The sequence below is a fragment of the Prionailurus viverrinus genome, chromosome C1, assembly GCF_022837055.1.
Source record: "Prionailurus viverrinus isolate Anna chromosome C1, UM_Priviv_1.0, whole genome shotgun sequence".
NCBI classification, from domain to species: domain Eukaryota; kingdom Metazoa; phylum Chordata; class Mammalia; order Carnivora; family Felidae; genus Prionailurus; species Prionailurus viverrinus.
Genome location: NC_062568.1, coordinates 38,130,314 through 38,145,969, shown reverse-complemented (window position 1 = coordinate 38,145,969; position 15,656 = coordinate 38,130,314). Strand labels below are relative to the sequence as shown.

At 44.7% G+C, this 15,656-nt stretch overlaps 1 protein-coding gene across 1 annotated transcript; it reads right to left on the bottom strand.

Moving 5' to 3' along the window:
• Positions 1-1,869: 1,869 nt before the first annotated feature.
• On the bottom strand, positions 1,870-15,389 carry CAVIN2 (caveolae associated protein 2). Its single transcript, XM_047873369.1, has 2 exons — positions 14,562-15,389; positions 1,870-4,296 (listed from the first exon to the last, which is right to left on the bottom strand). The coding sequence occupies exons 1-2, from the start codon at positions 15,042-15,044 to the stop codon at positions 3,502-3,504; spliced, it is 1,278 nt and encodes a 425-aa protein (XP_047729325.1). The 5' UTR covers positions 15,045-15,389; the 3' UTR covers positions 1,870-3,501.
• Positions 15,390-15,656: the final 267 nt, after the last annotated feature.

The following is a 15,656-nucleotide window of genomic DNA, read 5'->3' as shown; positions in this document are numbered from 1 at the left end:
TTGGCTTCCTCTCCCTGACGCTTGTGCCTTACTGCTTTGGACACTAAGAGTTGTAGCAAATAGTTGCATTGCCCAGTACGTATTTAATGAATCAACCTTACGGTGCAAAGTCTTGACAGGGATGAATGTCAAGTTGTTTTGCTAAAAGTGTGGCTTCTTAATTGGGGCAGTTTGTGTGAAGAATTAAAAATAATTGTAGTTTCGAATACTGCAGGATGATGCGGTGGTGAAAACAAAAATAAGAAGGATGCATCTTAAGGATGTAATAATGTAATAATGTGAGTTACTGCCTGTTCTCTTTAGGAATGAGTTCCTGGCTGCACAAGTCTTTATCTGGATGCCCTGATCGGGCAGAATACAAAGGTCACAATGCCAGTGTCTCCGGAAACTTGCTCTGCAGTGTCACAGCCTTGGTTTTTAGAAAAAGATTCGTGGTTGCTATGGAACTGTTAATAATGATTGCTACCTGTACCTCGATCCCTCAGACTCCCAGTCTCCAACACAAAATCATTTAGACCTGGGCTGTAGGGCAGTAAACAAACTTTCAAACAAGAATTAACTGGGCTTGGGCATTCGTGTCTTAATGCAGGAAATGACTTTCACTGTAACCTTTACTTACACTAGGAGCTTGGCTATATCGAGGGAGCCCCTAGTCTCTTGATAGTGGACTCAAACGCACGAGCAGTGCCAAACCAGGAGCATTTTGGGTTATCACACAATGCATGTGAAAAGTTTTTATTTTGTGCACAACTGGCCTCAGTGTGGGTCTTCTCACGTATAAGATGAAATTCAGCCATATACTAGATGCCTAAGTGGAAAGAGGAAAATATTCCTGTTGGAATATATATGTCTGTATATTTTAAAAATAAAATCTTGTAGTAAAGTGACATCTTTGCTGTATCTCTGTGAGATTTGTGATCCATGTAATAGACGCTTCTTACTCCTGAATTATATTTCTGAGATATGGATCTCAGTGCTTATTAATGCATAACCAATCTTTGGGGAAAAACTAATCCAGTTCTTGAGCTCCAGGCACATAAAGTCAGGGATGGGTTATTGGGTGGGTGGAAAGAAGACATATCGAATTTGGGGACTTTTTAGCCTCACCGGTATGCAAATAATTCAACAATAATTCAGAATAAATAGCTTCCATTTCCTCAACTGCTGCTTTCTCTAATCCCTATAGTATGTGTTTTCCAACAATGATCTGGCCTCATTCACTGCTTTATTGCTTAGAATCGTAGTGCTTTGAATTTGGAACACAGAATAAACGTTTGTCAGTAAAATCTAAAAAGATTTAAGGGTAGCTTTTCACTGACATGCAGATAGTTTATAGGAACAAACGGCAGCAGCATTTTTGGAAAGGAAATGTAAACATCACATTAGCCCTGGATCCCCCAACTCTGACCGCAAGAAGTGACAGTAACTTCATAAAGGTTAAACAGGCATGCTTAGGTCCCGGAGTGAAATGAAGTCTTCTACCCAGTCCACGGTTCTGCCGAAGACAAAGGTTTATCTGTGTGAATAAACTGAATGCACAGTTCAACACAGTCATGTTTGCAGGGCTACTTAAGGTATTATAAGATCTGGTACCAAACAATAAAAATGCAGATGGAACTATCAAATTTATCAAGCTGCTGCAATAAATTCAGATGCTCTCCAGAGCTGGCAAGGTGATGTCAAGAAAGTTAAACTTGAAGAACGAGACCTGGATTTCTAAATGAGATCAGGGGGACAAGAAAGCAGAGTTAATAGGGGACATCAAGACCGAGACAATCGACATCACAGCTACGTTTGGAGGAGAGTTTACAAATCAATTCTTTCTGCTTGTTCTAAAATTGCTCTGCCGAAAAAACTGACATCGTTACACACTTTTCATGCTTTGGTTTATTTAGTCTTCTTTAACACAGCCATCGTTAGTTCAACAATCTAATGTCTGAGGTACATTACGGCAAATAGGGACACAGCTGTATAGGTTAGGCTATCAATACCTTGAGCCTGTTTTTCCTTTTAGGAAACAAAGCATTGTTTGTTAATACCGCCTTGGGTTACTTATATTTGTCAGGTTACTTATAGTGAGTGGTACACACTAAAGGTAGAGAATTTGCTCCCCGGCACAATTGCCTCTACACTATAATTTAGTTGTGTTCTCAAAACATTAGCATTCTGTAATCAAAAATAGAGAAAGCAATGTTTTAGTATAACGTTAGACCGGAGTAAAAATTATCCCGGCCGAATAAGGGTGCACATACACATAAACACTAGCATGCTTTTGGAAGAATCCTATTAATACTCTGCGAAATTAATATATAAATAAAATATGACCTAGAATGAAATTACCATCATATACAAAAGGAAAAACAATCCTTCCCTTCTCAAACCTGTTGCTTTTAACATCTTACACACCTACATTACATCATTTGGAGTATAAAGGTCATTTTAAATTTGGAAAGCATGAAAGAGTCGTCTGATCGAACTTCCTACAAAAGCCAGTACATATTCATTTCAGAGATTTACGTTCGTTCCGGTGTTAAAGACACGGCATCCTTTTAAAGCTCCTTGGTGAAAGATCTGTAATGTCTTTTATTTATTAAGCAAAATGCAGCTTTAACACAGTAAACTATATTTTTATATTATTTGAAAATATTAGGAGATAAAAATATTGTGAAGATATAACGTGTTGTTCAAGGATATACGAAACTCTTTAGAATTGTTATTTAAGGAAAAGAATACTTGAGTTAATACAGTAAATATTTTACTTCTAAGCACATGGCTTTTCTAGGCCTTCATTTTCTTTGGCATTCCTTCTTTCCCGTTTCTCTTATTTTCCAACTTCTCCCTCTTAGTTGTCTTTTTCTGATAGTCCTGACTTTCCCAGATCTTACTTGATTAGCTGAATATTACAGTCTTTCAATGTTTTCTTCATTTGAAGTTAAAACATTGGTTTCTATTAAGTGAATAAGCGACCAGACTGTCTCTTCTACCTTTTTAAAAAAGTGTGTGTTTTTTTCTTATAATATAAAGTAGGTATGTCCTTAGCTTAAATACATATGTATATTATATATCGCACACTTGACATACAATAATTAGCTTCACAGAGTTCAGTGGAAATTCAATATAGCGCTGGTGCACTATTCGGCAAGCCTATGGAATGACAAGAAATGAATCCCATCTCATGACTAGTATCTCAAGTAGCCTCTGGTTTTTCTAACTAAGCCAAATTGGTCAGCGTTTTGCAGCTGCCCCTTCTCTTCTTCCATGCAATCTTGGAGAAATTCTACAAAAACAGAACCGAAGAACACGTTGGAAGCGACGCTCCTGACAGGTCGCCTTCACAGTAGATCTTGGTCCATCTGTGCGCTGCTCCTGTGGAGTGGGTGAGGGCTGCTTGGACAACAACACGGTAGCGAGTGGGTAGTGCGGACACGTGCAGGGCTTTGTTTCCAGACTCTGGTTACCCGCCGGAACGGAAGCACAGGCTGGGCCCGGCAGGCTGCGCGTTTAGGCGGTCTGGTCCACCTGGAGCACGGCAGGCTGACCCGGGCTTGCATCCGACTGCTCTGCATCCTCAGAGGTCAGCAGGTAGCCTCCCTCGTAGCGAACCTTCTGCGCTTGTTCCAGGGCCACCGACTCCTCCTCTTCATCTTCCACAATTGTCAAGTCGATGTTGCTATCCCTGCCCGAGTTACTCCCTCTGGAGGCCTCCCTCTCTGCATCCTCCTCCTTGCTCTTGCCTTCCACCAGGGCACCGGGGAGGGACGCTTCAGAAAGACCCTCTGCAAACGAGCTCTCCTCGTGGTCATCTGGCATCTGCTCGCTGCTAGGCGTGTCTTCTGACTTGGTCTCGTTTTCTGCAGGGCCTTCTCCCTCTCGGACTTTCTTCCGACCAAAAGTAAGGGGAGAAACCTTGAAGGGGGAGCTTTTCCCTGAGGATATTTTCTGGTGATTGGAAGTGAGAGATTTCTTAATCTTCTCTCTCCTCTCTACAGACACGATCTTTGTCCCCAGCTTGTTCATTTTTTTCTCGATGTTCTGGCGAGAAAACGCTTTCTTGAGGCTATCTACTTTCCGGAGGCTGGATCTTTTTATTTTCTCTGCCCTGCTTTCTTCCATCTTTTCCTCTGCACTGTCTTCCAGGGTCTCCTCATCGTGGGGCAATTCATCATCTGATGAGAGGTCCACCGTGTGCAAGGTTTCCTCCAGGGACTTGTTTTCATCAGCAAGCTCCTCCTTCTCTTCCGCTGGGCTGGAAACTGGCTCTTTCACAAACACACTGGCAGGGATCTCATTTTCTTCCTGAAAAGATGGACAATGTAGATAGATTTCATGTTAATAACAGATGTTACAAACGGTCCTGAGCTGCTGTCATTTGCAGTGTGTATCTTTCTGGCACATGGGGATGACAGAAACCACACGTTTGTGGCTTCAGTTTTCTAGAATATGAAGAGTGAATTCTAAACTGGTCAAGTCATTCCCCCGAGGCTGGATAAGGGCAGGGGATGCTTATTGGGAATATTATGAGGGCAGATGACAAGGGCTCTATCAGTGACGGGCAGGGGAGGAAGTGGGTTGTGGCTCTGACAGACCAGGAAGTTGCCTAGATAAAGGAGCTAAAGTAAGTTACTGTGAACCCAAGAGGCCTCTGTCTCCCATCTTCCTTCAAGGTCAGGTGGCTCTGCTCCTGCCAAAATCCCACTGGAGGTGGAGTTAGAAGATAAAAGATGGGGGCAAGGGAGAGAACTGGGAAGTCCTCAAGAGTCAGACACCATGTAAAGCCTTGATCAGGTTTCCTCCCCCGCTAGGAATCAGAAGGAAAAGTGTGGTCAATTGGTATCTATTCAGAAGTGCACACTAATTTTTCTGATGACATGATTTTAGAGTAAGAGAAGGCAGGGCCAGCCTCACTGGGGGCCCACCCATGAAGCCCTGCGGTTCAGGATATCCTATGTGGGCATTAATAAGGACAGGACGCATACCATGGCCATTCTTAGAGGAGCGAGGGAGGTCTCTGAAGCAGCTTATCAAGGCTCTCTTGTTAAACAGGGCTTCCTTGGACAAGAATACTTACTTAGATCCCCCACCTAGAGCTAAGAGTGAGGACAGAAGCTCAGGAATCTGTCCCTTTCCCTGCACTATTCCCAGCATACCTCTTCCCTCAGTTTCTGGACACAGAGGCAAAGGTCTGACCTTCTCTGTGTCTCAGGGAGCAGAGCCTGAGAACTTGCCTCCAGAGTTCAAGGGCAATGGTGTTCCACTTCTTCTAAGCGGGTGGATTTGCTTTCAGGTAGCTTGGGTCACACAGCACAGGAATCCCTTTCTTTTTAATTTTAATTTTTAATTTTTTTTACTGTGTATTTATTTTTGAGAGAGAGAAAGAGAGACAGAATGTGAGCAGGGGAGGGGCAGAGACAGAGGGAGACACAGAATCCGAAGCCGGCTCCAGGCTCTGAGCTGTCAGAACAGAGCCCCACGCGGGGCTCGAACTCATGAGCTGTGAGATCGTGACCTGAGCCAAAGTTGGACATTTAACCGACTGAGCCACCCAGGGGCCCAAGGGATCCCTTTCTTTTTTAAAATTTTTCTTTGAATATTGGAAAATGAGAGCTGGCCAGCAAGGTGTCTTCACATTTTCATGGAAAGAACCAGCACAGTGGAAAGAACGTGTAACAGAAGCCTGAGTCTCAGTCTTTACTGTACTGCTGAATGCCTGTGTGGCTTTCAGCAGATTATTTGATCTCCTTGGGTCTCAGTTTCTCCCAAATATGAACAAGAGGACTTGACCTCGATTAGCAACTTTCAAACCGCACTCCCAGGGACACTCGGGGTTCTGCAGGAATGCCAAGGTGGGCCAGGCTTCAGAGCCCCACTTCCTCCTTAGCTTCAACCTTACCAGATTATATGGTGGACTGCCCAGTAAATTCCCAGTTTGAAACATAACTGGATTTTGTGCATTTAACAAGTCTATCTGGGATCTAGACTTCAGGTGAGGTTCATGTTAACAGTAAGAATTTCCCTTCTTTTAATTGATCGAAAAGTCAATGACATTGGGGTTAGGGTCAAACACATATTCTAAGAGTGTACCTGCATATTTTTTAACTTTTTGCCTACAGAAACTAAATGAGCAAAGTTTTGATACAGAGAAACCTAGAAGTCCCTCTCCTTATTAACCACTGAACGGAATAGTTACGCTATTCTGGAAAAAACACAGCCCCGTGTCTCCCTCTTTTGCACATACACTCTTACCACAGTCCATTCCATAAATTGGTTAGAAACAAAGGATAAAATCTTGGATAGAGGTTAATAGAAAATCTGGTTATATAGAACCTTTGTTAGAGTAAAGAAATCACGGATTCTGTTTCCCAAAGCCCTCTCCACAACCACCCATTTTTAATGTCATAAAGACGGTCAGGAACACAGTACGACGGACCAAGTAAAAAAAATCGGAAAGAAACGTGGCATTCCCACGAGTCATTTATGACCTCGACTTTTCCAGAGAGCAACTTTCCCGTGTTTCAAGTCTCAACTTGCCTCTATCTTGCCGGCACGTACTCCCCATGAGGGTGGCAATTTGGGTCTCTTGTTCACTGTTGTGCCCCCGTCACAATAGTTCCTGGCAGCTCAACAGCTATTTATTGAATGAACACATGGTGGATAAGGTGGCTTTCTAAGAAAGCCTTGAGAGAGTGGCCGGAATAGAAATTGCCGCCCCGCTGGGTAGGCCTGAGGACTACAAAAGAACGGGTTTCGCTCTTCTAAGGAAGTTCGGTGACTGCTGCTGCCACTGGGAAATGAGAACCGAGGCCTAAGGGACGCTGCGGTTTCCGTTTCTAAGGAAGGAGGTTATTCTCAGTGGATGAGCATGACTGACAGGGAGGCCGACTACAGCAACAGCTAAGGCCCTGATGCTTGGTCCAGAAGCAAAATTACTCCTGGGGTTTGACAAAAGGCTTGGGAGGGTTTGACAGGAGCCGCCTGCAGGAAAGGAAGAAACTAAGAACTCAGTGAAAAGTTAAGTCCTCAGTGAAGGAAGCAGAAATTCAGGGGAAACTACAAAAATAAGCCTTGGTTCCCAGAGAAGAGGTACAACTCGTACGCCTTAATCTCTCCGGGTAATCAGAGGAATACCCTGCTAACGTCCCTTTCTTCAACCTTAACAAAAAGGTAGACATATTGACCGTGCTTCCAAAAGAATTCAGCAATCCTGCGTTTTTTTTCTTAAATGTAAATTCTGTTATTACAAAAGCACAGCCACTGTTGAGCGGGAGACTCCTGTCCCTCTCTCTCGGCACATGTCCGTCAAGGACAGGTTTGAGGAGAGCGCGCTGTCAGGGGAGGCAGCGGCCTTGTGTGGTAGATACCACACGCGTGAGGGCAGCTGAGGGACGGTGGGAAACCACCGAACTCTTCTATCCAACGCCTGGGACGTTTACACGAGGGCTCTCAACGCCGGCTATGAAAATAAACCCAGTGGGAACAGACACAATCCAGACGAGCTGGCTGTGTCTTTACAAAAGTGGGAACGAGTGAGATATCTCTTTTTTTGGCTAACTGCTTTATGCTTCTGCTGTCATTTTAATTGCTCAAGCAGTTCGTTGTGTTCTGTCTACTGGACAGCGTCTATTTTGTGGCTGCTCATGGCATCCAGTCTGAGGGCAAGCCCCTTCCTGTCACACAGGAATGGTGGATGTCCAAGCACACGGAGGCCTTACCTTTCCTCTCTGTTTTTTTTTTTTAGAAGCAACAAAATACTGACACCCCTCAAAAATCTCTATTTTTGTTTCAACTGAACGTACGCGTCGTGTCGGGCTACAACGTAAGCGCTTTGCTGGCGGATATTCAACGGGCATGTCATGGCGGTACATCCTCTACACCAACACGGTCCACAGGCACCCAATCTGACCTGTGCAAGTGCCCTGCTCAGTCCTCTCACACAGGCCTCATGGAAACACTTGAGACTTCACCTGTCTACGGGGAAAGGGACACTTCCGCCCGCTTCAGCCTCCTGTCATAATGGTTCTGATCTGCTTTCTCTTACAGATTCCAATCTTGACAGCTCTTTCAACGGGGAGGATCAACTCTACGTCCTCCATTCTATCACCGCTTACCTGGGCTAGTGACTCATAGATCTGCTTAGGGCCTGTGACTCCCTAACAGGGCACCAAGAATCCCTCGTGGGCTGGCGCTGACTTCTGGGGCCCTTCTACCCGGCAGAGGCCCCCCAGAAGCAGCTGACAGTTTGCTCTACAGATTTATTTTCCAAAAGGTACTCGGCTGCCACTGACACAGATGCTCTGGGTTCTGACCTTTCACAAGAACCCTTAGGAGTTTTTCAAAGGAAGGGAGAATTAAACGGCACACTTCAAACCTATATGAATGATGTGCTTGCAGCACTAAAGAGAAAAGGAAGGAAAGAACTCTCCAGAAGTGGCATTTTTCCTTACACTTCAGCTTGTTTGCTATTTCTATTGATTCTCGTGAACTGGCTGTCCCAGTCGCGCACGTAGATACCAACACAGAGAAGCCTGCCAACACGCTGAGCACTTCTTGTGTTGGAGTTCGCGGAAGCAAATCTTTGCACATATATAGATGCATACGCTTTAAAGGAGATTCTATGACTCGCGTTAGAAAAGGAAGCCGACCGTAAAAGCTTGACTAAGGGGAGAGAAGCCAGCAGTGTGTTCTTGGGTCACAGACTTATCATCCCTGTCGTTAGACGAAAAGAGCGAAGCCTGTCATAGACCCAGAGGGATGTGGTGGCATCCTGGAGGGATATGAGGACCATAAATTTGTGTCCACGGGATGCCTTATCCAATAATCTCTAAATACTAGTTATTAAAATGGAACTATGCCCACCTGACATTCTGATTTATAGGTCTCTTTTACACATTGATGGTTTTCTCCAATTTGTGTTTCTGAGGTATAGATTGCCAAGTGGATAAAGCCATTGATTAGAACTGCACCCCTAAGGCAGCTGTCGGTAGAATCAGCAAGTCATAAGAATAAAATGCATTAGTTATAATCCCTGAGCAGTCTTTCACATTGTGGAGGATTTAAAAGTTTCATTATTTTTCAGTGTTATCAAGGGTTCAATTCTTTTTTAAGATCACACCGGTTAGGTATTCTTTGCTACCCACAAAAAAAAAAAAAAAAAAAAAAAAAAAAAAGCAAAAAAACACAAAACAAAACAAATCATTCTGAATTATTTAAAAGCTGATGCAGAAAACCCAGTAAGCATGAACTTTGCCATAGTGGGAATACAGTGTTTGTTTTTACTCATTTTACAGTTCAACTCCGTAATTTCTATTATTAATAAAATGAAACCTTGCTAGTCACTTTCTCTGGGCGTCTGTTTCTTTGATATAAAATGAAGTTAAGCTAAATGGTTATTAAGGTACTTTCCAGCTCCAAGATATTTGATTTTGTGACATTAATGTAAGCCCCACGAACAATAACTAAAAAAATTGTAGACGCGATCTCCTAAAGTACTAACACCAAACATGCTTTGTTTCGTACAAGGATTCAAACCACAGGACCTGAGCTGCACCGGACAATGCTTTTCACTCAATTCCAACAGACACAGATGTGCAACACAAGGGAAGGGGCCACATTTACCTGGAAGGACTGCATCTGACAAACAGTCCAGTTTTTTAACAAATGAGACAAAGCAATGATTCTTTTGAAGAAACGATAATCAGTTATTCACTTAACAGGCCTGAGGCTGCGCTGACATTCAATAAGTGTAAATAATAACAATGAGAGCAAGTATTTGGTCTCAGAAACTAAAAGGGCACGGGATGAGGAGCGCATCAAAACCAATATCCCACTATGGGAACATTAATCAATGGGACATAAACATGGCGAGTTGTCATATTAAGGTGTCTTTGATTTCCTATATTGCCATTTCTTCTACGTCTGTAATAATTTAACAGTTTTCAGAGCAGTGGTTTTGGATAGAGAAAGTACAGTCTTTAAAAAAAAATCAACTTGAAAATAGTCTGAAGATGTTATACTTTTAGCACTGTTCTAAAATTCTGATCTCATTGAAGGAAGCCAAATGATGAATATTTGAACACATTTTTTTTTAATTTTTTTTTCAACGTTTATTTATTTTTGGGACAGAGAGAGACAGAGCATGAACGGGGGAGGGGCAGAGAGAGAGGGAGACACAGAATCTGAAACAGGCTCCAGGCTCTGAGCCATCAGCCCAGAGCCCGACGCGGGGCTCGAACTCACGGACCGCGAGATCGTGACCTGGCTGGGACGCTTAACCGACTGCGCCACCCAGGCACCCCTATTTGAACACATTTATAGGCCTGCTTCTCTACGAATGTATCCACGGCAAATACCCAACCTCTACTCTTTTCACCCAATTTCACAATTTTATGTGGACGAAAGTGTAAGCTGTCCAGGAGGAGTCTCATTTTGTTCCCTGGATTTGAAGCCATTCCCACACCGCTTTTTCGGGATAATCATTACTAGAACCTTAAGGCATAAGTGGGCGCCACACCCTCAGGGCCAGTTAGCTGTGAAATGCTAGGCTCATGAATCAACAGAGAAAATTTCCTTTTAATGGTAAATGCACTGATATTCTGCGTAAACTCTAGGTTTAGTTAAAGATAGCCATGCTTACGGGCAAAGCATGAGTCTTGTTAGTTTTTAGCATTTGCTTTTTGATCACCAACCCCTTTCAGTCTTATTTCATTTACACTGGATCCTGTCACAGTATTTTGAGTTCAAACATTGATCTTAGGCTATCCTAAAAACTATATATAAAAGAAAAGCTGCTAAGTTTAACAAGGATTTTACAATTTGCTTCATCACTCAAAGGGAGGTGACCATTCTCGAGTTTTAGGTGCCAGTGGCTATAATTTGAAGTAACTGCTAAAGGCAGGAGGGGGCTTTAAAGCCACAACGACCTTGTAAGTTCAGCACGCATGGAAATACATAAATAACACATTTTAAATAGGACAAATTAAGGACAAAAGTTGGAATTAAAAAAAAATGCGAACGTTGAAGCGTCTAGTAGACAAACCAACCGAGCAACCAACAACCAAAAAGCACCTGCAGATTCTGGAGGACACGACAGGACCTTACAAACTGGAAACCTCATCTTCTAAACATGACAGTGCTACATCTGCCCAGGTGACAGATTTGCTTTCCTCACTTCCTCGTCTTAAAATTTCTCACATAGGGGCGCCCGGGGGGCTCAGTTGGTTCAGCGTCTGACTTCGGCTCAGGTCACGATCTCACGGTTCATGGGTTCGAGCCCCGCATTTGGGGTCTCTGCTGTCAGCAGAGAGCCTGCTTCAGATCCTCTGTCCCCCTCTCTCTCTCTGTGCCCCTTCCCTATTTGCACTCTCGCTGTCTCTAAAAAATAAATACACATTAAAAACATAAAATTTTCACACCCGTTTTTTTGTCTTGAATTAGAAAACCCATGAATTGAGAAGAGAAAAGTCTGGCCAGAGGATTCAAGGGGATTGAAAACAACAAATGACCTATGGAGTGGCAACTCGTGTGTCCTCTGCCTTCTCACTCTCTCACCCACCTGCCCTCAGCCACACAGTAAAGCCTGCCACTAGAAGGGGCTATTTTGGGCAGAGTCCTTTGCTCTCCTGGTGTATCGGGGATATAATATTGATTTCGACATGGTAGTTGCCATACGACGCATGGCAGGGAATGGAAGAGAGTGTGTGTGCGCGAGCGCGGGTATGTAGCTTTCAATGAGTCCCATCTAAAAAGCATAGGCCTGGCTGTTGTCAGATCTCGAGTAGGGTGGGGTCAGTTTTCACTCAGCAGCCATGTTTCTAAATAAGCTAAAGTATAACCTTCCCTGTGTAAATGCATGTCAGATCCACCCAGGAATAGCTTCCATTCCTTGAGTTCTTACACCACGTAACTCACTAACCGTTTTAAAGAGGTTATTGCATTTATTCCTCACCCTGTGAGAGATACAAAGGGAAAAGCATCCATGTTTAAGAGCATGGAATCAATTATACGTGAGTTCAAATCCCCGCCTCACTGCTTGACGTTACTAAATAACTTCAAACAAGATATAGATACCTTCGAATTGCAGCCTCCTCATCTGTAAGTTGAGGGCAAATGCGAGAATGCACAGAAGGATACTTAGAGCATGCAGGGCTTACTAAAAGAGCTGACAAATGTTTTGCTCCTATTCATATCCTCAGTGGACAGATGAGAAAACAGAAGCTTGGAGAAGCTGCAAAATGTGCACAAGATCACATAGTTGGCAAGCGGTGAAACTCGCATTTGAACCAGTGTCTGTGTGACAAAATAGATCTTCTCAACCCCTCGACTGGAGCACTCTCCAGCACAAGTTAGTATTCCATCCAGTGGCATGACCGCTACCCTGCGAGCCCCTACTTTAAGAGAAAGAACAACTCTCCACGAAGAGACTGCACCCACATTTGTTTTTGCAAAATAACCACCTTACGATGTCTTGAGAGTTGAGATTTCTAATATCCTTCAGGCTACGAAAGGATCTTACATGGCTTAAGAAAGCTCCAGTTCCTTGCCTTTAGGTCCTTGCTTCCTAACCTGCTCTTTAAAAAAAAAAAAAAAAAAAAAAAAAAAAGGGTCCTTGGGGGCGGCTTGTTAAGAGGCGCAGAATGGAGCCTGAATACGTTGCTTTGGATTCTCTTAGCTTCCACCTTGGTCTTGCGCACCCCTGTTTCACCTTTTGCTCACTCTATGGAGAATTCCGACCACTTCTGGCTGCAATTTCACACCTGTCAATCCAATGTGACAAAAGAGGAGACCGGGGTATGGCTCAACAGCAGCCTGAGTCTTTTAAGTTCCCCACCTGTTGTTTTTTTTTAAATGTCAGATTTACAATTCTCTTGAGTTTTTACTCACCTATCTCTTCCGTCCCTGCCTCCAACAACTACAGAACATCCGCGGCAAAATGAAACATAAACCGATCCCGACAAATTATGATCTTCCTCTACTGGATACTTCTTCCTCCCTTAACTAAGGATAGAGGACAAGAGATAATCTCCCTGATTCATACTGGAGGGAGGAAAATTTCCTTTGATGACTCAGATTTAAACATGTCTGCACATGTTTGGTTTTGTTTGGAGATCAGTATTTAATTTAGAAATGCCTTGAGAGCTGAGATTTCTAATATCTTTTAGGCTAATAAAGTAAAGGATCTTATATGGCTTAAGAAAGGCGCAGTCACCGTATCTCTTTTCAGTTCATCTGGTGCATGAAAAGCTATTCCATTTGCATTAAAGGCTAAAAAATGTCTGGGCTGCAAAAGCCTGCAAGGTATAGGAGGACATCAGCTGCCTGAAGCTTTACATCAAGTGCAATTTGGGGAGGACAAAAAAACAGCCAGATGAGTCTTTCCTTTTAAGGAGGGAAAGAGGCTTAGGTTCTAACTTGGCGGAGCAGATTCATTTAGAAAAAAGAAGGCTCCCTCAGCTTAAATTCCAATTTCTAAATCTCCCTTGGGAGATGAAGGCTCTTCTTGTGTGCCTTTCACAATCAAACAGTTGGTTATAGCCTCTCCCCTCCATGGCTTTGAAATCCTCTCCTATTCACATGGTCACAAGGAGACAGCCCTGGGGCAGGCATGGCAATTGCTTCCTGGGCTCTGTGTTGGCTGCGTTCCATTGGGCGGAAGGACGTCCAGCCTGGGGCAGGGCTACCCTTGGATTCACAAATGCCCACCACTTGGCGGAACAACAGCCCCACGCAACCTCCCTGTCCCCAGATACCCTCTTGCTACATTAACTGCATCATTGATGCATTAAAAAAAATTAAGTGGCCTTTTTATTCTAAGGCAACCATCGGAAAGAGAAAATATTCGAGACTAGCCTTTGCAACTAAAACTGATAACACTGCTTTTATTTTACAGTTGTGGCTTCTCTGAGCAATAAGAAGCATACCTCGTGTATCTGTAAAGAGTTATGCTCTGTATTTTTAGTGCATTATTTGCCAGAAAATAACAAAGATTGCTTTGGTGACAAGAATCTTAAAGGAAGAGACTAGTTCAATTCTAATGCAATCAGTCTTCAGTACTTGGTTAGCTTCTCAAACATTGGTAGCCTTTAGACAAAGAGAGAAGCAGTCGTGAATTTGACTTCTTGATTAAACAAAAAATCAGATGATTATCTCATTTCCACAAAGAGTTAATCAACAGGCACTGAATTAATATGCCCTGTCCAGCTAACAGCTGCAGTCAGAGCCCCAAGTTCATAATGCAAGGAGACGCATGAATCTGACTCGGGTGCACGCACCTGCTCACCGTCCCAACCTGTATGGAGTGCGTCCAGGTGCTCCCTAACAAATGACCCTGGCGTACTGACCTCTGGGGCAACTGCCTTGGGTTTAGGCTGCCGTGACCCGAGAAATTCCCACCCCCCCGGGTGCGGAGGTCACACTCCTGCTGAAGGCGGATGGGGACAACGCCTGGTGTGTGTGGGATCCCTGACAGGCAGGACAGATGTAGAAGTGGCTGTGAGAGCCAGGCTGACTGAGACCACGAAGGCTGAGGAATCCCAGCTGGGCGGGAGGAGGAGGAGGGGGGCACTGACCTGGAAGATGAGCACTTTGAAATGGTTGCGCCTGAGGAGCTGGGCGTGGTTGTTCTCCAGCCGCTTCACCTGCGCGCTCTGCCTGTCCATGCGCTCCTTGACCGCGCGAGTGTGGGCGCTGACCTTGCGGGACTTCTCCAGCAGCTTGCTCACCGTGTTGCTGGTGGAGGCCTGGTATTTGGAGAGCTTGGTGAGGTCGTTCTGGATGCCCTTCACGGAGCCCTCTAGGCTGATCTGCCGCTGCTCCATATTGTGCTGGTTCTCCTGCACGGCATCCAGCATGTTCACCAGCTTGTCCAGGAGCGTGAGCACCGTGACGGCGTTCACCTGCGAGTTGTCCCGGATGGCCTCCTCCGTGCTCCCCAGGTTCAGGCTGGGGCTCGGCGTGGAAGAGGGCGCGAGGCTGGGGCTGGCTGGCTTCTCCTGCCACACGGCAGACCCCGGGTGCTGAAACTTCTCAGCTTGGGCGGCGTCCTCCCCCATGGCTGGACAGGTGGGAACGTTCTTCTCCGGCAAGAAGGACGGCAGCGAGCGGGCAGAAAGAGGCCTGCTGGCTTGAGCTCAGAGCACCGCTCTCCAGGACTGGCAGAGGTTCAGACAGGCAACAACTGGCTACACTGATCAGGGGAACTGCATTCCAGCTGCTCTTAAAAGCCCTACTCCACCCAGTGGGAGGCGAAGGTTACAGAACTGAGAACCACTCAGGGTTCAGAAGCAGGCGCACACTTCCTAACCGCGTTCTCCTCGGCACGGGGCACTTTCCTGCAGGTTTAGCTTTTCTTTCCTACTCTTCTATCCCTTTATGAAAGAAGTTCAAGGCCATGTTTCAATCATGACTTCATCTAGAGGCGGAGAAAAACATGGTAATTTGGCTCAGCTCCACAGCCTCCAATTGGCTAGAGCCAGTAAACTTTTCTCTGGCTGCTTTGCTACAGATGAAACCCTGCTTCGTGTGTGTGTGTGTGTGTGTGTGTGTGTGTGCGCGCGCGCGCGCGCGTGTGTGTTCCTGCATACAAGTTATTGTAACGGAAAGTATTGTTTGCACTTGCCCTAGAAGGACTGGTGGGCTGCAGAAGGAATGGTGTCCAACGGGGA

What these genes read in the sequence shown, in the direction of transcription:
- CAVIN2 (XM_047873369.1), bottom strand. Translation starts at nt 15,044, where the DNA reads ATGGGGGAGGACGCCGCCCAAGCTGAGAAGTTTCAGCACCCGGGGTCT. An exon ending in TCAAAGTGCTCATCTTCCAG is followed by an intron (nt 4,297 to 14,561) that starts GTCAGTGCCCCC and finishes CCATCTTTTCAG; the next exon opens with GAAGAAAATGAGATCCCTGC.